Source organism: Lissotriton helveticus, chromosome 7, assembly GCF_964261635.1.
Source record: "Lissotriton helveticus chromosome 7, aLisHel1.1, whole genome shotgun sequence".
NCBI classification, from domain to species: domain Eukaryota; kingdom Metazoa; phylum Chordata; class Amphibia; order Caudata; family Salamandridae; genus Lissotriton; species Lissotriton helveticus.
Window position 1 is genome coordinate 394,415,813 of NC_136068.1, and position 27,153 is coordinate 394,442,965.

The 27,153-nt window shown below is 40.3% G+C and overlaps 1 protein-coding gene across 2 annotated transcripts in view; it reads left to right on the forward strand.

Annotated features, from left to right (window-relative positions):
* The window catches only part of TRPC4AP (transient receptor potential cation channel subfamily C member 4 associated protein), a 766,986-nt gene extending 740,189 nt beyond the window's left edge, over positions 1–26,797 (forward strand). The window contains exon 19 of one of the 2 annotated variants that reach the window (XM_078652243.1): positions 25,210–26,797. In XM_078652243.1, coding sequence (XP_078508369.1) covers positions 25,210–25,347 — 138 coding nt within the window. In that variant the 3' untranslated portion in view covers positions 25,348–26,797. The remainder of the gene's footprint in view (positions 1–25,209) is intronic. The other variant, XM_078652242.1, reaches the window with a different exon arrangement.
* The last annotated feature ends 356 nt before the right edge of the window (positions 26,798–27,153 follow it).

Consider the following 27,153-nt stretch of genomic DNA (forward strand, 5'->3'; position numbering starts at 1 on the left):
ATGGACCCTCCTGCGCTCACCTGAGTGTCTGAAAAGTATTATTTTTTCCGGAATGTCCTTCTACTGAGCCTAGCCAAAATAGTCTACAGTTCTTCTAATCGGATGCAACCAAGTTGTTTTCCTTTGTAGCAGATGTTGGAACAACTCGGACAGATTTTCTCCAGGGATGACCAGAGTTGGGGTGTGTAGGTTCACGAGGGTGCAGAAGCCCTGCCTTCCGGGGACAAGCTGTGCATAGGCAAACTTGCCACATTGTCAGTTGTAATCCATCAACGTGGAGGTGCCCCATTACAGGTGCAGTATTGCTTCGGGGTTTATTTGTACCAAGCGGTATTGTTCCTTTGCCTCCGAAACACAAAGAATACAGTGTATGTACCCGTACAATTAGGGGTTGCCCCTTCCCTTTCAACAATTTGTGCCTATTTATCTCGGTATCCCAGATTTCCTGGCATGGAGTATCTATGCTGGTGTTCGACCCCTTCCTATGGAACTCTTTTCCCCTAGATTCATTGAGGTAAATGGCCCTGCACTGGAATTTCATATCAGAGGTCCATTTGACATTAAGAAAGGCTACCTTAAATATGTTAAGGGCCCCCCTTGGCCCACAAATGGCAGTGGGAGCGGACGTATTTGTGCACTGGTACGGTGTTTTTGCTACCTCTAAGGACTTCTTTTCTACTTCCTCCCCTGTAGTACCCCTTCTGCACATCCTGTCTAGCTTGATTTGAATGTTTTAAGTTTCGGTAAAAAGGTATAGTGCTGTGGGGTTGGTCTCATACTGGGTGATGTTTACTACTGCTCTATGAGGTTCTTCTCTATTGGGTTGTTTATAGGCCCTAATCGTACATAGGTACAGATGGATGATACATTTTGCTTTTTCAGGGGCTATCTCTTGGGATAAGTAAAGCCTGTCGGCATGGGGTATCAGTAAACATATGTAACACAACCTGTTTGTGGTTTGGGTGCCCACGGTGGTCATGTGCTGATACCATGTGTTGTGTAGGAGTGTGCTGTGAGGAGTGTGCTGTGTAGTGCGTGTGGAATGCTAGCGTTCGGTTACATGTAAGTGAGGTGGGAGAGATCCCTACGCAAGTGCTGCCAGAATGTCGAGGTAGTCTCCATGAAATTAGACATATTTCTGGCTTCGGAAGGGCACAAGAGCACCTGTGCTAGACATAGAGGTTACAAAAATACATAAATACATAACTTTGAAAACATTTGTAGGCCTTGGGATGGTCTCCAGGGGAGATGTCTGTCGCCTGGGCGACCAGTTGCGTCTTGTTTGGTGCAGTACAAAAAAGAGTCCGTATGTAAAAAAAGTGTGGGTAAAGGCAGTTTGCAGTCCGTGTTGTTGAGCAATTGGGCCTCGTTGATGTCCTGTTGGAAGCTTGGGCTGAAGGGGTGGCACGCTGCTGTAACGATGGTGCAAATGCGGCTCAAGTGCAGACCTGTTGGTTGTAGGTTAGCTTGAAAAAAACACATATTGTTAGACAGTTTTCAGAAAATTCCTGTGCCTTCTTTATGGGGAATTTTCTACAGCTTCACTATGCGTGTACATTTTTAGTGGGGGTACTGAAAGGAGGTGGCAGTACTTTAGGAAATAGTGAGGTTTAGGTCGGTTTAGGGTTATTTTGTGGATACTTTGGTGCCTCCCCTCGCTATGGCAGGGGAGAGTACTTTACTTTGCCGGCTGCTTCCTTCAAATGTATGCATGTAAGTCATTTCATCGGTGCGGGGGTCTCCTTTTGACCTGTTGTGCAATGTGAAGAGAAGTGGATGTATAACAATTTTTAGGGACTTTTTCGGTAATGCTGATGTTTCCGTTGTCACGTGCATGTCCCTCTGGTCTCTGCACGTGGTGTGTAATGAGGTTGTCATTAATGGAGTTTGGTGATTAGCTTACACCCTTTTTTTGGGCAGTTTGGGTTTTCTGGGCTACTTTTGGGCTTCTTTGTGTGGGTTTCATCGGGCGTTTACCTATGCTTTTGGACGATGCTTCTTCTAATGTGGTATACTGGAGGTAGTCTGGGAGTTAATTCAGACGTCCAACACTGGAGATTTCTCCCTCTCACTCTCCTGGGATGTGCATCCCTGTTTTAAGATGCTCGCGCTTCTGCGTTTTCTTTACGGGCTACAGAATGCTCCTAACCCTATCTCAGACTCCTATTATTCCCAAATTGAGGGCGTTGTACGGGGATTATTGTGGGAGGACCGTCCACCACAAATTGCTATGAGCAAACTCACCATGGGATGGTACGACGGGGGCATAGGGTTGCCTGACATACGGCTCTATTATCAAGGTTCCCAACTGACAGCAATGAATAGATGGGTGTTTGGCCCACACGGCAATCATAATTTCCGCACAGATCACTGCCTCATGGGGCAGGGTGATTATAATAGGGCATTGTATGGCAATCCCCGTAAACTTAACTGGTATCACGGCCCTTACGGTTGAGGTTTGGCATGGAGTCACGAGAAAGCTGGGTTGGCACAACCGTCTAACTAAAGCAACTCCTCTCTGGAAACCTGATATACTGGGTCAACTCAGCAAATGCCCCGGTTTTGATAAATGGGACACTATTGGGATTACCACAGTGGGGGACATGAGGGTGAAAGGGAAATTGGCCATATTTGCTGACCTTCAGACAAAGTACCAACTTGCACCTTCGGAGACCTTTAGATATCTCCAGATAAGTCACGCTATTTCAACTGCCCTACCAAAGGGAATACCTTTCCCCGACTCTTCCCCCCCTAGAAGACCAGCTGATATTACATCCCATGAACCACAAAGCCATCTCCCTCACATAGAAGAAATTGGTGAATAATCGTGTTCTTCCGATGCAGAAACTACGTATGGCCTGGGAGGCGGACTTGGGAAGTATAGATGACGAAGACTGGTGAGACACACTGGCCTTCCCAGAGAGGTAGCCATTCCCATGAAACTCCGACTCATCCAGCTGAAAATCCTTCACCGGGTTTACTTTGATGCTAAACTACTGTTTAGACTGGGTAGGCGACCTGATCCGCTCTGTCTCTGACAATGCAACCAAATCGGCACCTTTGTACACATACTATGGGAATGCCCACACATTCAACATTATTTGGAAAAGGTGACTCGCCAAATTGCTAGGACATGTGACAAACCCCTGAGGCCCTCTCCCAAACTCTGCCTCCTGAATGTATGAGAGGCTACTGACCTCTCCCAGGCGGAGCAGGCGTGGGCCTCGATGGGTTGATCATCGCAAAACGTAAAAATCGCACAGTAATGGGGGGTTGCCACAATCCCATCTTTAAGCGATTGGGCCAAGGACATGGCAGCGCAATGATAGCAGAGAAGGCAGTATTTAAGGGATGAGGATGCCCCAGGAAATGGGATTACAAATGGGGAAAGTGGAATAAATACAGAGGTGACATCTGGATCTCCCCTACTGTAGAGCTGCGGCGTGAAAGGCAAACACTGATGGCCAGGCTAGCAGATGAAGTTGAGTCCTCCCCACTGGCAAGCTAGAAAACATGTGTCCGCTTGGCCCTATCATTTCATCTTATCACTGTATGTACTTTCTTGGTTTAGTGCTGTATTACATAGAGGATTGGGCGCTGACATGGGGCAGCGAAGTGATGTAATCTCTGTTCAATATTGTATGGAATGTGATTATGCTAGTTTCTTGTTTTGGGTACACCAATATGATTATGAAAATGCTATGCACCGACACACTTTTGTTGCAAATAAAAAGTTACCCAAAAAAAAAGTAGTGAAAATAAAAACAAAAACAATTTACAGCAAAAAATGCCTACTGCCTGAGGAAGAGGGAATATTCTGCGCTGTACTCGGATCTAAGTGAGCCCGATAGTGTGTCAGTACAAAAATAGCAACAATTTGCATTGAAAAAAAGGAACAACCTGACAATTGTTGGGCCTCGATGGCCAAACATGAGCTGCAACTTATTCACCAAGGTCCAAATGTGTCCCTAAGGTCTAAATTACACCCTATTTCACACCCAGGGGGTCATGCGTACTATCTGTGTGACGCCCAGTGGGACAAGTAAAAAAACACCTTTTCACCTCTTTCAGACACTGTCAATGTTTAGAAACCAACAGTTCCTAAGGAAACTCCTGTGTACTAAAAAATAAGATCAAGGTGGTGACCCTATATCACACCCAGGGCCTATACGTACCATCTGTGTCACACCAAGCAAAGAAAATAAAAATGTGGACCTATATCACACCCAAGGCCTATTCTTATCATCTATGTAACACCCAGCGATCCAAGCGAACTAATCTACCTTCCCCTTCCCTAGCGCGCTGACTAGGGTAAATGTGATCTACGCGCTTGTCCTAGTTTGCCAAACACCATATGCTGGTACTAATGATCAGATGTAGTCATTGTGCCAGCAGCCTCCGAACGGACCTCCGCCCTGTGGATTCATCAGAATCAATTAAGGAGTCTGCTAATCAGTCTTGTTGCGCAGATGTGAATCAGTTCGGGCAGGGGTCCTTGTCCTTCACCCACAGTCTGGCACGATAAACCAATCTCTCCTTGCTGGCTTGCCAAAATGTTGCTCGGATATGAATTTTCCTTGAAAAAATGAAATGACAAGAGGCATTTGTCAAAACAGCAACAAGTTGGTTTCATTAAATGCAGGGCCTGGGAGAGCATCAACAGAGTCATGTATGAAGACTGTCTCGATGCACATAGTTTTTGGCTACACATGCTTGTAGAGCACGTAAACCCAGGCCTAGTTATGAACCATAAATTCAATCATCTGAAAAGGGGGCACAGGTGGCTCTCGACTTTGTGGAGACCCATTGAGGGCCAGTGTGTGTGTCCAGATATCTGGCATGGGGAGCATGTGATCACTGCGTGTAGTGTACATGCTATGTTTTGATTGGCTGAATGTTCCTATCAACATGTGGCATCTGACTTTGTGGTATTTTGGGTATGCGCGCCTTTAGGCAAACGTGTTTTATTGGGAGCAATCTCCTCAGATCTTTTGTGGTGTAGCTGCCTATCTGTGGGATTGATCTGGGTTTTCCCTGTTTGTGCATATTTCTTCAGGCTAAGTGTATCAATCGTGTTTGGGTCACATGGCCTGTCTGGCCACGTATCTCTGGCTCGAGGGTGATGACAGCGCTAGGACGCCTTAGGGTAACTACCGCGCTATATAAATAGTCTTTCTATTCTATTCTATTCTATTAGGAAGTCATCATGGGTGGATTTGACAGCAGTGATACTTGTTTGATATTACGTGTACATATAACATGGCTGTCATAGCTATCATGTTCACCAATATTAATATTATTATGGTTACATTTGTCATGGCGTATATCAACGTCATATTTACCAGTTTTGAGCTTGTTATGTAAACGTATATATATGGCTTACATTGACATTGTGCTTACCAGTATTGACATTATGTGTACATATATTATGGCGTATATTATTATCGCATTCACCGATATTAGCATGCTCAAGAAAGCATTGCCGGATCTAGTTTAATGCCTGGAGATAATTCAGAGGTAAGGAATCTACAGCTGCATAGTCTCTACCACATTAGCCATTACCGATTGAAGTAACTTCTTCTTTGGTTGCTTGAATATCCCCCCAACCAGCAGAAAGCTTCTGTAAGCAGCAGGTGCCATTTTCAAAATAAAAACCTACTCCTAGAAGTGGAAAACCTTCTGTATTTGGGCTATAAGACACAACATAAATCCACACTACATGCATCCACATTATGTACTACCTTATCTGCTAGGCCTGGCTGAGTCAGTTCTTACATAAGCATCTAGAAGCCGTATCAAGGTTCTTGGGAATCTCAATGGCATCTTCTTTATTTTCAGCAAGAGTGGTGAAAATTCATGTGTCGATTTTTGGTATATATTTTCCGCTGAGGAAAATCCAACAGTGTGGGAGTTAAATGCATTCCTTGGACAACTCATTAAAGAGTGTATTGAGCATTTAGGCTCTTCAATAGCTGAACGGTCACCACATTCCTTAGACTTTAAAAGATATTTAGAATTTTATATTGATAGAACAAAGGATATTAAAAAGATCAACCAGTTATATCTTAGGGAAACACAAACAAAGGTGATCAGCTATCAAAACAGTACGTGGCCTAATGGATAACAACATCCTGTATCTCTTTCAGCCATATTAAGGCAGGCAGACCTTTAAAGCATAGAGTTGGGCCCATTCAGCATGAGGCATGGTGGCAACAGTTGCTTTTTTTGTTAGAGTAACACAAAACCTACTGAACGGAATTACACCAAATTTATCAGGAAGCTCGATCTTCGTCCATAAAGTGTGTTGTTGTGATTTGGTATAAAACCTTTCAGCAGTTTTTGAAAATTAAGGCTACAAAAATATTTGTTTATCTGACCCGTTCAGGTTGAGGGACTCTCAGGCCCAATTTTTTTAAAAATAGAACCTTCTGATTGGCCCAGGGTTTTTTTTTTACCCATGAGCCATCTTTCTCCAGCTGGCGCAAAGTTCTGGTTAGCTGCCAGCAACATGAAGAAAAGATTTTGTCAGCAGCCATTATAGGATTCTGGGACTTAAACTCCTGATGGGCAATAAAAAAATATATATATTTCAGGGTAGGGATACCCTGCCCCCCCAGTTCGTGTTTAGGGGGTCCCTGCACCCAAAATAGAAAAAATATCTCACTTTTTTGCAGCAATCACACAGGACCAAGACAGAAAACAAAAATGGTGGCCCACCATTTATTTTGTCATATTTGGACAAGGGTGATTCAGTGACCCCACTCACCTACCTCCCCCCCACCCCCTCCAATCCACCAAGCCAATTTAGGTCTGAGTCATTCCTTCCCCCTGGGCCGACTTTAAAAATATAGGGAGGGGTGCACGGCCCTCCTCCCGACCATATTGGGACCCCAGGGCCAAACATTTTATTTTTAGGTGAGGGGGGTGTATGACCCACCTCCCTAAACCGATATCGGCCCAAGAGAACCCATCCTCTGTGGCCAAGCACTTTATTTTTAGGGGAGGGAGGGCGCTTGGCTCTCTCCACAAACCTAAATGGACCCCGGGGACCCCATCTCTCTTGTGGCCAATCATTAAGTAGAGGGGATGGGGGCACAAGGACACCCTCCTTGAGCATTCCAAGGTCCCGGGGACCCCATCCCCTGCGTTGGCTCTTTAACTGTGTCCTGAGGAACCCACCCCAGACACAGTGGTTCTCCCTGCCCGTAGGACCCCAGGCAGGAAAAAAAGTGTACTTCCATCTGGCCTTAGATTTAAAAATGCACCCGCCAGGTGGGAGCACACTTATGTTACCCTGCCTGCTCTCCCACATTTGCCTACCAATGTTATGTTTGGCCCGAGGGGATGGGGTCCCCATGGCCAATTTAGGCTTGGCGGGGACCATGCACCCCCTTCCTCTTTAATATATGGCCCCTGGGGATGGGGTCCTCAGGGTCATTTGGGCTTGGGGAGGGGGGGACGTGCCCCCTACCCTAATATCAATGTATTTAGCCCCAGGGCATGGAATACCCAGGGTCATTTGGGCTTGGAGACGGAGACCAAGCACCCCTCCCCTATAATTTAAGAATGGCCCCTGAGAATGGGATCTCCGTTGTCCATTTGGGCTGGGGGAGAGTTGCCACACACCATTTCTCCCCTAATGTTAACATATTGATCCATGGGAGACAGGGTCCCGGGGTCCTCTTAAGACTCCGGAGGGGAACCATGCACTCCCCCTCCCATATAACTAAAGTATGGCCCCTGGGGATGAATCCCCATGGCCCATATGGGCCCCTCCGCCTAATATATTTTTGGCCCTGGGGAGTGGTTCTGTGGGGCCAGTAGTGGCTTCGGGAGAGGGGCTGCGTGCCTCCTCCCCTCTAAAAAAAAAAAACAGAAAACGGCCCAGGTGTGGAGACGCTGGGGCCAATAGTGGTCTTGGGGAAGGGGGTGATCACACTCCTCCCTCCCCTCTTTTTTTTGTTTGTTTGAAAGGAAACCTTCATTGAAGAAAGAATGCAACAGAACGTATATAATCAGTTAAGGCTTAAATGCAATTATTAACTATAGATCAACTAGTAATACAATAAAAATCAGGAAAAACAAAATAGTTGCATATATGAGAAAGGTTACAACAAATCTAAAGAAAGAAAAGTCAAAGGGAAGTAATGATATAACAACATGGCTATAATAAAAAAGGTTGTAGATTTGGGGATGTGAAACGCACTCCTTTTTGCTTATTAGTTTTATGCTTTTAAGAAATTTCTTGTTATACTTATCCAAGGGTGTGCTGGGAGGGGAGGAGCGGCCAATCTCCACAATGAATGAATGAATGTACACTAGTGACTGTCGTCATTAGACCCTTTCCGCACTACCTTTAGCAGAAATCCATCTGCTTTTGTAATCTGAATTAAGAACCATGTGCTTTGAGTTTTCAACAAGTTTATTGGTATGACTTTTTTCAAAAATACATGATAAATGTTTTTCTTGTTTCGAAAGCAATCTTGGTTGCTTCTTTAGTATTCAAATTGCTCAATTTGCTGAGTTAAGTAAACTGAACTCCATTACTTAAAAAGGAAAATTCTCCTGTCCCAATGCATTTCGGGATACAATCCCTTCATCAGGGGCACTGCAAAACAATATAATAAACATGTTTAGCCTAAGGCCCTCGGCACACTGCGTGATTGATTAATTAATTAACAAAATCAAATTTACATTTTACGATATTCATCAACTGATATCATTTGCTACATGAAAAGACCTAGGGAGGAACCTCTTTTCGATGTAATGTTGTATACACATATAAACATTCCTGTGCTTATGAATACCTAAATCGCCTATATACCCAACTATGGAACAATGTTACCAGAAACTTTGGAGAAACATGAAATACCGTATGGTTCCTGATAGGAAAAGAAGGGGAGTTAATGAACTGTCCCAAGTTAGACGATGTTAGACAACAGTGGTTGGCACAAGAATAGTGACGAAAATAAGACAAAAATGAAACAAAAAAAGAAAAAAACTCACCAATAACGCTCACTGTCATATGGTGCTTAGAGAGAGTTCAAGACCTGATTTTAGGATCAATCTAGTTGGGTGATCTTCGATTTAAGTCGATGGGATTGCTGTTGAATAAACAATCGCGAATGAAACAATCGCTTGAAAATAAATGGAAAATAATGATCTCACTGTTAGCTAAGGTTCTGTGTTACCTGATTAATTGCAGGCGTGTGGAAAAAAGAATTTTGGGACGATCCCTCGTGGTTGTCACGGTATGACAACCAGTTATTTAGTTTACTCTGCCTCCACGCATTCTATAGGATCGTTTTATAATCACAGTGCAATTATTAATTTCATAGGCGTAAAGTGGAATATTCGTTGATCCTCAGGTCTTGAACTCTCTCTAAGCACCATATGACAGTGAGCGTTATTGGTGAGTTTTTTTCTTTTTTTGTTTCATTTTTGTCTTATTTTCGTCACTATTCTTGTGCCAACCACTGTTGTCTAACATCGTCTAACTTGGGGCAGTTCAGTAACTCACCTTCTTTTCCTATCAGGAACCATACGGTATTTCATGTTTCTCCAAAGTTTCTGGTAACATTGTTCCATAGTTGGGTATATAGGCAATTTAGGTATTCATAAGCACAGGAATGTTTATATGTGTATACAACATTACATCGAAAAGAGGTTCCTCCCTGGGTCTTTTCATGTAGCAAATGATATCAGTTGATGAATATCGTAAAATGTAAATTTGATTTTGTTAATTAATTAATCAATCACGCAGTGTGCCGAGGGCCTTAGGCTAAACATGTTTATTATATTGTTTTGCAGTGCCCCTGATGAAGGGATTGTATCCCGAAATGCATTGGGACAGGAGAATTTTCCTTTTTAAGTAATGGAGTTCAGTTTACTTAACTCAGCAAATTGAGCAATTTGAATACTAAAGAAGCAACCAAGATTGCTTTCGAAACAAGAAAAACATTTATCATGTATTTTTGAAAAAAGTCATACCAATAAACTTGTTGAAAACTCAAAGCACATGGTTCTTAATTCAGATTACAAAAGCAGATGGATTTCTGCTAAAGGTAGTGCGGAAAGGGTCTAATGACGACAGTCACTAGTGTACATTCATTTATAATAAAAAAGGAGCATGAGAGCATAATGCATATTAAAACATATCAACAATGTGAGAAATAATAGCTGTAATATAGGATTAGAAAAGAAAAGTAGAAAAAAGAGAATTCATGGCGGTTTGAGGACTTCTTCCAACAAAGGGCGTCAAAGCATTACATGACCAACAATTTGGGGCAACTGTAGATTTAAATTTATGTAAAGTAGTTGGAGTGATCCTAAGACGGTTGTATAGAAAGAAAAGAGAGTTGTACCAGCTGATCTTGAAGTCTTCCGAATTTTTAACCATAACTTATCCCAAAAAACGCAATAGACCATGGGGTGTGAAAGTCCTGTTCCCATTGTAATTCAATGTTAGTCTTATTTCTATGACCTGGAATTTTACCGAGGAACTTGTAAATATATGAGGCACTTGATTGGGCACTTAATACTGGAAGAATATTGCTTTGAGACAGTAAAGGGGGAGAAATCGAAGATAATGAAGACAAGGAAGAGGATATGATTTGAATCAAAATATTAAATTTATTAGAGTATTATTTTGGTAAATTACAAAATAATTGTGCTTCAGGAATGGTAAGAAAAGTACCATTTGAGTAAAGTGGATAAACCCAAAGTAAACCTTTATCCCGCCAAGTTTTCCCAAAAATTGGTTTATTGTTGATTATTACAAGATGGTATGCAAAAGTTAAAGAATTTAGAAATCGGTCACTGTCTGAAAGGTGCAAGATAAGCATGGATTGAAAAAGTTTGAGTAGTTTTATGTATAGGTGAGGATAGGTAATGTGTCTTATGAGTAAATGAAAGAGAATCTTGGAGTGAAAAAGAAGAAAGAAAGGAGAGTTCAATGTCCTTCCACAGTGGAGATAGATCCGAAACTGAAAGATATAAACATTTAGAAAGTTGTTTAAGGAGGAACACATTATGATTAGATTAAAAATCTGGAGAATTTATACCACCATAAGATTTATTGCGTTGAAGCATGACAAGGGACACGTGGTTCTTTTTATTCCATAAAATGGAAGATAAGATAGAATACATTTTTTGAAAATATGAAGGAATAGTGATAGGAATAGCAGAAATAGTATAAAAGACAACATGGGCAAGCGTCATTTTAATAGTGTCAAGTCTACCCCACCAAGATAGATGCAGAGGATGCCATCTAGAAATGGAGTTAGATAATGTGGAGAGAACTTGAGTCATATTTAAAGCTAAAGTATGTTGTATAGAAGGAGCAAACCAAAGACCCAAATATTTAATTTTTTGGGAGCTCCATGTAAAATTCGTAGAAATAAAGTCATGTTTAAAACAGAAACATTTAAAGGAAATGAAGGAAGTGGCCCGATTAGGGTCACCCCGGTTACTCACGACCACCTCTTCCTTCCCAATAAAGGAAGAGTCGGTCAGACAGTAGAGAATACAAACCAATTAGTTTATTACTAATACGCTGCAGTGGAGCCCAGTCTGACCAGTCTCCTGAGATGACTGCAGAGGGACTGACCCCTGTCCACACGGTAACACAAAATATACATTTCCAACACCTCTAAAGTCCCGTCCAAACTGGAATTTTCCAGCTCAGGCCATGGTGAACAAAGAAAGCAAACAAGGATGAGCCATGGCACAGGGCTGGGTACAAGCTATCTCGACCCCAAGGCTGTTCAGCCAGTGTCTACCATTCTCAGATGTGGGGACATGTCTATCTAACAGAAAAGGTATGCAAAAATTGATAGTTCATTCATTAGTGCACCGAATCTTCAACCTTGAGAAGTACAAGCTGGAGGCGAAGGGGCAGCCTTTCTGCGGAGGCGAGCATTATGAGACAGAAGCTCGATCTTAGTTACAGAACAAGATGGCTCCAATAAAGATGGCACCATGAATGCTAACTTAACACGGAATAGAGTTTGAGTCTAGCAAAGGGAGCATTACGATTCTGTGCATTATGCAAATAACATTTCAAATCTAACAGAAGGATTTCACACTTATGATTCAATTTGTAACCACAAAGAAAGGAAAAAGCATTAACTTCCACATGAAATGCTGGAAGAGAAGACTGTAGATTAGATAAGTATAATAATATATCATCTGCATAGACACTCAGTTTGATATGAGTTTTACCATTTTGAAAAACAAATATTTTTTTATTTTGTTTAAGTTTAGCAAGAAAAGGTTCCCATGCAAGAATGAAAAGAAGCTGAGAGAAAGGACAACCTTGACAAACTCCTCTTTTCAAGGGGAAGGAAGTGGCAATAGAACCATTAGCAAAGATAAAAGCTTTTGGCAATGTGTATAATGAAGTTATATAAGAAATAAACTTTTGGCTGAAACCAAACCAGGAAAGTGTATGAAAAATGAAAGACCAATCCGTACGGTTAAAAGCTTTTTCCGCATCAAGAGAAATAGCCGCAAGTGAATTGGAGCATTTGTTGGATTTGTGAAATGTTAAAGAAAACTCTAGTATTGTCAAAGATATTTCTACCCTTAATAAAACCGAATTGTTCTTTGCAAATAATAGAAGGTAAAAATGGATCTAGTCGAAGTGCAAGGATTTTAGCAAATAATTTATAGTCCGAATTGACTAGAGATTGGCCTATAAGTTTTACAAAAATGAGGGTCACTTCCTTTAGGGATTAGACAGGCAAGAGCCTCCTGGAAAGTCCCACTTGAAACTTTATGATGAAATGTGTAAATAATGACGTTGTGGAAGAAGAGATTTAGAAAAGTGGGAGTAAAATTTAACAGGGAATCCATCTGGACCGGGAGCCTTCCCTAGTCTGATGAGTTTTAATGCATGAGAGATGTCTTTTACAGAACTATCTCTCTCCAGTGATGAAAAGTCAAGATCAATAGTAAACCGTTTTTGTAGTGAAGAAAGATAATTCTGTATATCAGGGTCCGGAATGATATCAGGGGTATAGAGAGTAGTATATTTTTTAATTCTTCTAGAATATCTGAATGTTTGATCACTGAAGACGAGTCCGAATTTAAAACATAATCAATATTCGTACATTCTTTCCTGATTTTAAGGTACGAAGCAAGAAGTTTGCCTGCTTTATTTTGGCCTCCATAATAGCGGGCATTACCTCTAAGAAGGTAGGAGTTAGAATTTTCTGTAGATAACTTATTATATTTACATTTTTGTATAATAAGATTATTAAGGTCGGATTTAAAATTAGTGGTAGTATAGAGTGTTTCTAGAAGTTTGATGTGTTTAAGAATTTCAAGTGCCTTTTGGGAATTACATCTCTTCTTTTCAGCAACATAAGATATAAAGTCTCTAGCTGAAGCTTTAAAAACATCCCATACAACAGGGAACAATAGAACTGGGGCAGTGTTACGATTAAAGAATTCAGTAATGAAAGCTTCGAAAGTAGAGGTAACAGTCTGATCAATTAATGAAGCCATATTTTATTGGTCATAGTAATAGGGAGCAATTCTAAATTTAAAATTAGCGGAGCATGGTCAGAAATTAATATAGAACCAATATCTGCCTGTAATATGTATTGTGTTAAAGATTTAGAGACAAATAATTAATCTATATGAGACTGAGAAAGGTGAGTAGGTGAGAAGAAAGTATATTCACATAATTGCGGATTACATCATCTCCAGGAATCAACAAGAGATCTGTGAGTAATTAACGTGGTAAAGTGTTGGTGCATTAGAGAAGGGATAAAAGGTGCTTAGGATGTACGATCTATATAAGGGTCAACGACTAAGTTACAATCGCCACCAAAATTAATATATTGTGTAGAAATAGACAACAATAGAGTAGATATGGTCATCCAGAAATGGTCAGGTTTAGTAGGTGCATACACATTAAACAAATAAATAGGTTTATTATTAACTTTAAGAAGGACAATCAGCCAACGACCTTCATCAACGGGATCTTGAGAAAGAAGGGAAACATTAAGCTTTTTATGACAAAGTACCATCACCTGTTTCTTTTGCCCGTACCTGGAGAGGAAAAAACATTCCCTACCCATTGACGTTTAAGCTTTAAAACTTCCGAGATTCTTGTAAGAACATGATATCTGATTTAAGATTAGATACATGGGTAAGTACTCTGTCTCTAATAGATGTTCCACAATCCTTTAACATTCCAGGAAACAACACGTAACGCCATTTACCAAAAGGTAAGAGAGAAATAGAAGAAACTACAGCATAGTCATTAGAAAACTTGAAATAGATGGGATAACAGAAAGTAAATCTCTCAAACAGAAACAGTGAGATAAGAAATGAAAGAAGATGCGATAAAAGAGAGAAAGACGAAGGCAGGAAAGAAAGATAGATGAAAAGGTAAAAATGTGGATAGAAATGATAGATAAAATAAATAATGAAACATACCAAAGACTGAAACATGAGTGGAGGGTGCTGAGGCCACAAAGATAAGACGGGCCAATCATTCAAAGCTTCCGGGACAAGCAACGAGGAGAGAAACAATCCAGACGACTATACAACAATGGGTGGAACAGAGAAACAGCACCTGATAAGAAACATAAGGGAAGAATGACAATTATTTAAGGGAGGTCTTAGAAACTAGTAAAAACAGCATAAACAACGTTTAGCATAATAAAATTATTATCAAGTAGAAGACGATCTTGCAAACTTCATGGCCTCTTTACAGCTGTTGAGGAATCACTGAAGCAAAATTGTATCTTCATAAATGGTTGTTTTATTTCTATAAGTCACTTTAAAAAGGCAAGAATGGATTAAAACAAATCTTGCATTTAAGTCTTGTAATGCTGATCGCATGGCTAAGAAAGTTTTCCTTCTGTCTGCCGTGACTTTAGCATAATCTTGTGAGAAAAATAACTGGGAACCTTGCCAAGAAATACGACGTTTGAATTTTACTGCCTGAAAAACTTTCAACATGTCAGTGTATTCTAGAAAGTATAATATTACACCTCTTGGTTTGCACGAGGAAGATGGAGCAAGAGGGAAATGACCAAGTATATGTGCTTTTTGTATATTTAATTATGGGGATTCAGGAAAATCAAGGATCTATGGAAGAAAAGTCTGAAAGAAAGAAATAGGATTGGAACCTTCATATCTCTCAGCTCAACCATACATTCGCAGATTGTTACGTCTGCTGCGATTTTCAAGGTTCTCCACTTGTTTTTGAAGTTGAGAGATCTCTGCCTTCATAGGATGAATCTGCTGAGAGGATGTTTGTAGAGATTCCACTTGTCATTCCATTCAATTGATTTTGCTGTCAAGAGTAGACCACTTATCATCTAAGCTTTGCAAACGTATGTTTGTTTTCTCCATATAGGGCTTAAGAGCCTGTATCTCATCTAAGAGTGACTCTATAGATATTGGTGGTGGAGAATTAGCTGGCGAAAGAGGGTTGTTTTTAGCCCGCTTAGTAGAAGACCGCAATGAGGAAGATGTTAGCTTAGATGCATTTTTTCCATTTGACAGTGAGGACTGTGAAGCAGAAGTAGATATAGGTGTAGGTGTCGACGCCCCCATCAGAGGGGGGTATATAACCTGCTCTGGGTCTACCATGTTGTTGTGTAGGACAGAAAAAGGGTTTGAAATTGCCAATGAGGGGATTTAGAGCGCAGAATAGTATTGGACGCTGCACCTCCAACAAACTTGGTTCTCCCCATAGACATGAATGTCACAGCAACAAAAGAACAGTCTTTGAAGAAAAGTTAGAAAACATTTGCAAAACAGCAATGATAGGAGGCAGATTTTAAATGGTATGACCAGTTGAAGATATAGAAATCCCTAGGAATAGCTATATGCATGGTGTTATTGACTGACACAAGTGTAAGATAATTTGATGAATGTAATATTATAATAAATGGATCTATAATGTACCTGGATCTAAGTAGTAACATTTTTTTGCCCCAACATCCATACCGTAGAAACTGCCAGTTGAGAGAAGCTCTGTACAGGAATATATATATTTATATATATATATGTGTATGTATGTGTATGTATGTGTATGTATATGTGTGTATGTATATGTATGTATATATATATATATGTGTATATATATATATATATATATGTGTGTGTATATATATATATATATATATATATATGTATATATGCCACAAGATAACCCTGTTCCTGGTCTTCTACCGGGTTTAATTTCTAAGATGTCACCTATTCCCGAACTATCTAGAGAAGAGTTCGATAAGCTTACTAGACAGATTAAATCTGGCTCCCCAGCAGACCCTTTAAAACCTGCCCAATTTAGAGAGTTTTCCCTCCACTGCCTGCCTCCCCTACTGAACCTTATCAACAACTAATTTTCTACGGCTACTGTCCCAGCCAGGTGGAAGCAGGCTTGGGTGTCACCTATTCTTAAAAAACACACATTAGACCCACTAAATCCAGAAAACTTCAGGCCCATATCTTTGCTACCCTGGGCGGCGAAGATTGCGGAGTCTCATGTGAACTCGGTTCTTACCAGCGTTTTGAGTGCAGGTGACATTCTGGATGACACCCAACATGGGTTTCGGGCTGGTCACAGCACGGAGACATCGCTCCTGGCTGTGACAGAGCACCTTCGCTCCACTATGGAAAATGGTCAAATGGCGGCACTGGTCCTGTTGGATCTTAGTGCCGCCTTTGACACTGTCTCTCACCAGATCCTTCTCCACCGTCTAGAAGAGGCTGGGATCAAGGATAGGGCTCTTGCCTGGTTCCGTTCTTTCCTGACCGATAGAACATTCTGTGTTTCCACTCCCCCCTTCCTTTCTAGGGCGCGTCCTATTGAGCAGGGTGTCCCCCAGGGCTCAGCCTTAAGCCCCACCCTTTCCAATCTTTATGTTCAACCACTGGCTGCGGTCGCTAAAACATGGGGTCTTAACATCGTTTCCTATGTTGACGATACGCAGCTAGTGGTTGCCCTAACGGAAGGTCTCACCATGGACTATAACAGGTTCAGAGCAGGTCTGGCAGCCGTTGCTAATTGGTTGACAGCTAACTGTCTCCAATTAAATGCTGCTAAGACGGAAGTGTTGTTGGTTGGTAGAAACGTGGGCCTGTGGGGCGACCATTGGTGGCCATCCTCTTTGGGGACAGCCCAGATACCGAAGAATGAAGTGGAGAATCTGGGAGTCTGGTTAGATTCAGAGCTCAGTTTCTGTGCCCAAACGAAAAAGGTTGCTGCCACGTGTTTTGGCATTTTACGCAGCCTTAAGCCAGTTTTGAAATTCTTCGACCACGCCACCAGACAATTAATTGTTCAGTCGACTGTACTTTCCAGGCTGGACTATGCCAGCTCTCTATTTATTGGTGCCAATAAGGCGGAAATTACCCGCCTTCAACATATCCAAAATTCTGCTGCTAGAGCACTAATAGGGTTGCCACGTTTTAGTCCTACATCGGCCACTATCCGGAAACTTCATTGGCTTCCAGTAGCTCAGCGGATACAGTTTAAAACTTTGTGTATTGCTTTTAAAATTATTAGACTATCCACTCCTAAATTGCTGAGACCACTGCTCAATCTGTACATGCCTTCGCGGTCTCTGCGGTCGGCAGGACAAAATCTGGTGGTAGTCCCCCGGTTTAAGCGCATTAGAGCAGGAGGTCTGTTCCTGGCGGCTAAGCTATGGAACTCACTCCCTGCCCAGATTCGAGAGATAAAGGATGCGCTGCAATTTAGAAAAGCCATTAAAACATATCTATTTCCGGAGAAATAGTGTCTCTCCGTTTTTTTTTTGTTTGTTTTTTTCTACCCAAGCTATGATTCTTTACTTGGGACTAGCGCCGGGACGCCCCTTTGCTGGGGCAGCTGAGCGCTTAATAAACTGTATAACATAACATAACATGTATATGTATGTATATATATATATATATATCTATCTCCGCTCCAATCTCCTTTGTGAAAGAAGAAAACCGGCACTCAAGAGAGATGTTTCAGTATTATTTTACTTCAATCCAAACAGACGCGTTCTGGCGATGCCTTCCTCGGTGTTTACAGACACACCGGGAGGCCGCCATTTTAGATCCTTACAATTCATGTTATTTCATGGTTTCAAAGAAAGAGGACTTTTTGGAATGGAAGAATGATGCTGGGACCGGAAGAACATTTGTATCTGAGATGTCCCAACCCCATTGTTGCTACCTTTTATCACATTCCGAAATGAAATGAAATGAAATGATTACGCACTTGAATAGCGCACGACTACCCGTAGGCATCTCGGCGCTTGTATGAATACCGCCGAGGAACCCTTCCTGGCCTTTCCCTGTGAGGAGCCCACTCCTGGGCACCCCCAATGTGAAGTCAGGCATCCTCAGCGCTGTTGGGGCCGTTGTAGAGATTAAGCAAGCTATTGCCCAGAGGTGCAGAGTGGGACTCATGATTAGAATAGGCACCGAGGCGAGAATTGTCAGGTCCGAGGAAATTGAGCCCAAGACCCGCCGAGGTGGGAATTGAACCCTGGTCCTGGCCAGACTACTGCATCAGGGTCTGCCGCTCTAACCATTGAGCCACATTTCTCTACAAGGACGATGTGCACCCACCAAGTAGGCCGATAGTTTCTTTGCAAGGTTGTTTAACGGAACACATGTCTAGATTTATAGATCATTTCCTCTTCCCATTTGTGGCGGATTTGAAATCTTATGTGAAAGACACTAAGGATTTTTTGGGCAAGATCTCTGAAATCACTTGGGATCAGACTTATCAACTAATGGTTTAGGACATAACAAGTCTTTATACTTGTATCGAACATGAAGATGGACTAAAAGCAGTGCAGTACTACTTAAATAAAAGACAACTGCGTTTTGCAGAACATAATGCAATGCTGTTCGGTTTTATTAGGTTCTGCCTCACTAGTAATATTTTCTTATTCGAAGACAAATACTTCAGACAGACCTCAGGGACGGCAATGGGCACCTGCTTCGCCCCCAGCTATGCGAACTTGTTCGTTGGCTGGTGGGAGGAGCAGGTGCCCAGGACCCACACTATTGGAGATGAGACTGGCAGGTTTGTGGAATGGTATAGTTATATTGATGATCTATTCATAATATGGCAAGGCAACTCAGATACAGCTCAGGGTTTCATCAGTGACCTGAATAACAATGAGGTGAATATACACTTTTCAGGGACAGTGAGTCCAGTGGCAGTGGACTACCTGGACCTGAAGGTGTTTGTGATGGAGGGGCAAATCAATACATCATTATATCGAAAAAGCACTGCGGGGAACTCCATTCTTTATGCCACAAGTAACCATCCTCCAAAACTGGTGCAAAGCATCCCTTATGGTGAGCTTTTGCGCTTAATACGTAACAGCACACTCCCTTGTGATTTAGAGCAAGCAGCCAATGAATGTATAAACAGATTTTTACAAAGAGGCTAGAATCATGAGTTACTGGAGAATACTTTGAAAAAGGTAAGGGCTATTCCTAGAAAACATCTTCTCCTCCCTAAATCATAACAGAAAAAGGCAAAGGGAAGTCCTAATGCAAATAAGTTCAGGATGATAACTTCCTATTCTACAGAGGCGAATCATGTAAAACAAATGTTGAAGAAAAATTGGCATATTTTGGGTACAGACACCGTCATTGGTGAAGACGTTCCTAAATATACGCTAGTGACCTTCAGAAAAGCCAGTTCATTGAAAGATAAGTTGGTAGGGAGTTACTTTGAAAAGGATACATAAAAGATGGGTGGACTTAGAGAAATGAAAGGGTTTTACCCGTGTGGGAGATGCAAGGCCTGTGCGAACAGTAGAAGTGTCCTACAATACAGCATTCCAGGGGTGAAACTGCAAAAAACGATTCAAAAGTTTTTGACATGTACAACATCATATGTAGTATACTGTCTAATATGCCCATGTGATCTATGCTACATAGGCAGTACTGTACATCCACTGAAAATTTGCATTTTAGAACATCAGAGGGCAATTGCGAATAAAGATGCAGCGTATCCCGTGGCGAGGCATTTCGCAGAGAAGCACGCAAGCAATAGAAATCTATTGAGATTCTATGGCTTCGATCATGTTCCTGAGAATATAAGAGGGGGGATAGCCTAAAAAAACTACGGAGATTAGAGTCACGCTACATTGTGGACTGTCAGACAAAGTACCCCAAGGGTTTCAATAGTGGGGAGGAACTGGCGTCACACTTAGGAACCTGAGAGAACCCAAGATCTTTGGTCTAACTTTGGCTTGGGGTCTCGATGAGAAGTAGGAATGCAAATTTTTCTGATTACAATATAGCAATTTTGAGTGATTATATAGTGAAAAATGTGAGATGTGTATGACATGAGATCATTGTTTGACATGAACTTATCAGGTTGCATACCATAGTATCATAAAGTATAGGATGAATGATGGGGTATAAATATCTGGTGTATAGTTGTAAATGTTAGTTGAATATAAGATGAGTTTTAAATGAATAGAAGAAAAGGGGACCTAAGCCGATCCACCGCAAAACGTCTCAAAGCGGTTCCATAATCAATGTGGTTAATTTTGTAATTTGGTTAAATCATGTATTCAAGTTCACTGTAAGGCTTTGCAGTAGTCGGATACTGGATACAGAGAAAGGACCATAAGCCGATACGCGGCAAAAAACGACCCGTTAAAGGTATATTAATCTAGCTAGTACGCAATATTTTGAAAAAATGTATGCGAAATTCTAACATGCCTGAAAAAGAATAATGAATGTATAATATGGGTATAAATATGCCGCAGTGGTATAATGCGGTTGAATAATGGGTTAACAGTGCAATGAAAGCTTGTGAGGCGCTGTATCTCTGTTTGGAACATTATGTCAAAATGGCAACGATATTAGAACCGCAGAAAAAGTCCTCTTTCTTTGAAACCATGAAATAACATGAATTGTAAGTATATAAAATGGCGGCCACCCGGTGCGTCTGTAAACACCGAGGAAGGCATCGCCGAAACGCGTCTGTTTGGATTGAAGTAAAATAATACTGAAACGTCTCTCATGAGTGCCGTTTTTTCTTCTTTCACAAAGGAGATTGGAGCGGAGATATTGTGGCAGGCACCGCCACATCTGTGCACCCATACACGAGTGATCTCGTACTTGGTGCAACAAGTGAGCTGTGATGTGTGTGTGTATCTATATCTATATCTGTATCTGGTGAGCAAGGCGACAGGATCGCCGAAACGCGTCGGATCGCGGCACCCTTGACACTGCAATGAAATAAATATTTAAAAAACTCTGCTGCACAGATTACCGGATTTGTCCGTTCTTCTTCCTGGGGAGTGCTGGCTTGTGCGGTGCGCTGAGGGAGCGTCAGCGTGTGTATATATATATATATATATATATATATATATATATATATATATATATATATATATATATATATATATATATATATAATCAAGCATATGAATCTATGGAAGATCCCCGTTCATAAGGCTACTAAGTACACTGTAACAACCTAGGAAAATCTAGTCAGTTGAAGCCCTGAGCCCCTCCACCTGATTGGACTTTTGGTCATATACTGAGGTGGATGGGCTATTTAATACCTGTGAAGATTTTTTCTTTTGTTTTCAAAGCCATTTGCTGCATTGAAACAATGCTATGATAATGACTACAGTGAGTGCCCAGCCTAGTGTCTGGGAATAATTCAAGCATGTGAATATGTGAAGGCTACAAATGCTAGAGGACTGTAGTCACAGGTATGTATCTTTTTCTTATCTTATACTTCGTTTCTTCGTGACAAGCTGGTTTTGACCTTGATGACTTGCCCATATTCTTTCTGAAGTGGTATCATTGTTTCATCTTGCCCAATCTTACTTATTTCACTTTTCCCCCGTCCACATCTAATCTAAGGTGAGGAGGGGTACTCAGATAATTATCTAACAATTGCTTGGCTTCTACAATAACAGAACTAAACATGATTTATATGTATATATGTATATGTGTGTGTATATATATATATATATATATATATATATATATATATATATATATATATATATATTCAAGCACATGAATCTCTGGAAGATCCCCGTTCATAAGGCTACTAAGTACACTGTAACAACCTAGGAAAATCTAGTCAGTTGAAGCCCTGAGCCCCTCCACCTGATTGGACTTTTGGTCATATACTGAGGTGGATGGGCTATTTAATACCTGTGAAGATTTGTTCTTTTGTTTTCAAAGCCATTTGCTGCATTGAAACAATGCTATGATAATGATTACAGTGAGTTCCCAGCCTAGTGTCTGGGAATAATTCACGCATGTGAATATGTGAAGGCTACAAATGCTAGAGGATTGTAGTCACAGGTATGTATCTTTTTCTTATCTTATACTTCGTTTCTTCGTGACAAGTTGGTTTTGACCTTGATGACTTGCCCATATTCTTTCTGGAGTGGTATCATTGTTTCATCTTGCCCAATCTTACTTATTTCACTTTTCCCCCGTCCACATCTAATCTAAGGTGAGGAGGGGTACTCAGATACTTATCTAACAATTGCTTGGCTTCTACAATAACAGAACTAAACATTTCAGGCTAGGCTATCAGTTTTTCCTAGTGATAAATAAGAAAACATTCAGTATTTCTTATTATGTGTAATGAATGCACAGAGTTACTTGAAAAGTTTAAGTACTGTTTTGAAATGCCTTTTTATGTTGCCTTATTCCTTTACAAATCTTTTCTCTAAGTTGGCATGCTAAATTAACTCAGAAGTTTGTTTTTTACAATTTCCTTTTTTTACTGTGCAGAAAAACACTTGCTTTTTCATAAATTACAATAAATTCTATTTTCTTATGAGTCCAGAGTCCAAGAAAATCCACCTCTGTGGGTACCAAATAGACCATAATCAAATGTTTAAATAAAAAAGCACATTTGACTTTCAATTGTCTCTTTTTAATTTGTTACAGTATATCAGAAAAGCTTAGAAGCTATTGCGGGATGTAGATTAGGAGGGCTTGTGTTTACTGTTTTCCCCAATCAGAAAATTGATTTCTCACTTGCTACTAACAGTTAAATTATCGTTAGCTGAGACATTAAAACCCCAGATCCCCTGTGTATGGGGCTATAATGGGACTGCGTTAGACACTTATGTGCCATATAGAAATGAACCGTAGACTTATTTAAATGACCATATTTCGTTTACTTTTGCGGATGCAACCACTATCCACAGAAGATACATAATTCAAAAAGATATACAATCTTGAACATTGTGACTTGAATAAAGTGTTCATAACCCAACCATAATAAATGAAAACCAGGACAATTTTTTACACAATTTCACAGGTAGAAACTGCAATAATTCTAAGTGATAAAGTGCTCACAAACATGAAAAAAGTGCTAATGGAAAAAGGGAAGGGTCTTTAGAGGAAGGAGTTAATGGTGGTCCAAGGAAATATGCTCTGTACACTAGCAGGCTCCAGTTTCAGATTCAATCTCAGCCTAGATGATTCACCTTATTGGTTAACCCTGATCCAGTCGGCCTGTAACAACGATCCCTTCTCCTTGGAATGCTCCATAGGTAGGTCCTTCATGTTCCGGGACTGCCATTAATTCCTTCCTCAAAGCACCCCCCCTTATTTTGCCTACATTCATTGTTTGTTCACTTTTCAACAGAATTTATTCTACTTATAACAAGTTCCTTGTTTTCCCTGGATTGGCTCCATCCCTCTTCTCTTCAGAAGCGTATAAATCAAGTAATTTTTGTATTCCACCCATTGGTTGTTGTTGCCCAACCAGATTTGTAATTATGTATTAATTACTACGTTAGATAATTAGTGCTCATTTCTCATCCTGTTGTTCTAATAATGACCTCCTGTTACCCAGAGGTTAAAACATCGCTGACTCCCGATGTTATCTAGGCTTACCCTTTGCCCCCCCCAGCCTTGAAATCATCAAGGTCTCCAGAATCATGTCTATTTATATTTGATGCACTTTTCACTTTTGATTCTTATTGACAATTGTGCGTTTGTGAGCACTTTATCACTTAAAATGTTTGAAGTTTCTACCTGCGAAATTGTGTAAATAGTTCGGATTTTCACTTATTATAGTTGGGTTACAAAGTCTTTATTCAGGTCACTAAATGTTTAAGATTGTATATCTTTTTGTTTTATGTATCTTTTGTGGATAGCGGCTGTATCCACAAAAGTAATCAAAGATTGGTCATTTGAATAAGTCTACAGTGAAACATTCTTGCTTTAGCTTAATTTATTGCCCCAGGTTCCTGGTTTAGCATATCAGCCTTACCCTTGTTTTTTTGCAAATGTATAAATTAATAGCAGTTACCATAGGCCTGTAGTCTTGTTCCAGAAGGTGTGAATGCTCTTTCACACTTACGTTAAAACAGGCCTCAGCCATGCGTGTGCACATCCAGTACCAGAAGGTATTTATATTGGGCAAGGAGGCTTTCCTCAATGTTTTTGGTGACGGATGTACTTGATTGGTCGTATTAAGTCAGCTCGCAGGTTTTTGATACAAATATCAATGTAGATGATATTGTTTTTTCTCTATGCCTCAAATACTGACCCGCAAGTCACACAAACGAAACAATGCCTGTTGTAATGAGACCTTTATGAGTCAACATACTTTAAAAATTGTAGAAGCTTATACCCTCCATCTGACAAATGTTAAATGTGATGACGAAATTACTTTCTTTCACATGTAAACTTTTGATGCTTTTTTTTTTTTACAAAGAAAAAACTTAGAACTATTGTAAAGCACTTCTTTAATGATCACATAGTCCCAGTGAAATCTAAAGTTCTTAGAGTCTTTCTTGCTGCTTCGCGACTCTGGTCAGTTTGGTAATTGAATTCAACAGTCTGAGCTGCCCGAAAATATCTCTGTTGAGCAAGTCATTTCAAGTTAATGATTCATTCCTGCAAATTAATCCACAAGCTTTAATGAAGCTGAAGTAGTTTGTATCAAACTCAAGAGACCAGGATTTATTAAATTTTAACAGTTAAAAAGGAGCCTCTCTGAGACGGTAACACAGCCCTTTGTCACAGTTTCACAGGCGTTAAGATGACGAAGTGTAAGTCTTCAGACCTTTTCCAGATTCATTGTTTTACAGTTTGAGGATGGCTGTGACGCTAAAGGAGTGATTGGTTTTGTATATTTTTGTGCTGCATTAAAAATGGAAAGAGCTGTCAGTGGGAATTTTTTCAGCTAATTAAATGTTTTTTCTTCTACTTTTTCAACAGAGTTCATGTATTAGTTTTAGCTATTGGAAAGAAACTGTTTCTGTGCTGCTCATTCCTGACCGGACATCACCCTGTGCCATTATCAGCTACATTGATGAAGCATACATGGACATAGACAGAGAACTTACTGAGGAGTAATTATTTTAACATAGACTTCTGTTGGACAGTGTGATGGATGGTATCTCACAACCCGTGGATATTCATGGATATACCGTGTAGTGTGAGTGCATTTACTCTTGGAACCATGGAATGTTACTGCATCATTAAATACTCTGATTCCCCTCTTCAATATTCTACGGACCATTCCTTTCAAAACCCACTCTGAGCATTGTGTTCAGGACACCTTTTTGAGAGTGAAATACAAATACTGCAATATGTTTGCACACGTATATATTTATCTATATATAAATATAAATAAATATATTTTTTATCCACTCCTCAAATGAAAGGCAGAGATATGGACTTTGCATCAACCACAACATCAGAGGTCTCTTTTGTCAAGGCCACCTGCAATAACCTTAAGAATTTTAACATCACAGGATCAAGTCAATCCCCTTTCTCCCCCAAACTCTTCAAGGGCACCCTGTTAAGCTGGGCATGAGGCAAACATGCCACACTTTTCAAAGGGCTGTTTTTGTCTGAAATGTTGTGATTGAGAGCGACTGGGCTGAGAAGTGAAGGGAAGAACTCTAGTTGAAATTGTGTGTGCTTTTAAATTGTTTGTTTTGTTAAAGTTTCAACTGTTGTTTTTATTTTATTTGCTTGGTACTGCTTTTTTCATAGGTAACTTTAATATTTTACCTTGAGAGTCAGTTCTCCACTTTTCATTTGGCACCTTTCATTCCTTCAGGTCTCTGCTGTGAAGAACAGTGATGTTAAGTTGTTTTAGGTCAAAAACTGGACATTTGCAAGTTTAATTAGTGTCAGTATTTTGAAATATTTCCAGGCAGTAACCAATTGCTTTATATTTCCACTTTTGTTAACATACGCTCTCTGCCTTTTACAATTTAATGCTGAATTTCAATATCATGCAGATGGAGTTCCATATGCCATGTTCTATAGTGTTCTTTTAGTTTTGAGCCTTAATCCTGTATATTGTACTGTAACTATAACATAATGCTCAGTCTTGCGCATTATTTTGCAAAGAAATTACGAGTGTTGAGAAAGAATAACCTGGAAATATTTATGTATGCAACAATTGAGTATGAATTTATATCCTGACTGAGCAGCCTACCATTCTTTTCTCCGTATAATATGCATAGGAATTGATCCAGACAATTTTAATACACTGTACTTGCAGTGTTTTGACATGTTTTCTCATCAGTAAGTGTAAAACAGCAGTGATCTGCAAACAACTAAATGTTTGGTAGGTGAGGCAAACTGAGATACAAAAAGAACATTTCTTTTAATACTTAGGCCTTTGCAGAGCCTTGCACAGATCCAAAAAAAACAGTAACTGTAAAGGAAGTAGTATACAACTTTTGAGGTATTTTTTGGTAATCTGGCTGCACATTATTAGCTCACATTGTGATATTACATATGTAAATGCTATATACATGTAAAACTAAAATGTATTTCTACTCTCAAACTGACTGTTGTGCTCACAGTTTGCCTCTTTATACAGTGGTAGGCATAAATGTAAGAAATGAGTATTACATTTATAAGCATTTGGCTTTATTGCTGAGGCTGCTTCTACTAACATTCCACTACTCCGCACCTTAGAACTTATCTAGCAGCAGGGTATGAATTAGGAGAAAGTCTCAATTGCATGTACAGTTCTTTGGTACTTGGTTTCAGGTTTACATGTATGCATTGTTTGCCGATCTTAATACTTCAGTTTACACATTTGGATGTGAAGTGTTTTCAGGTGGCTGACAGCCTAAATCTAGAGCCTGTCCAAATATATGTTGAGGTTTTGTCCTAAATAGATTTGTGGGCAGTGGT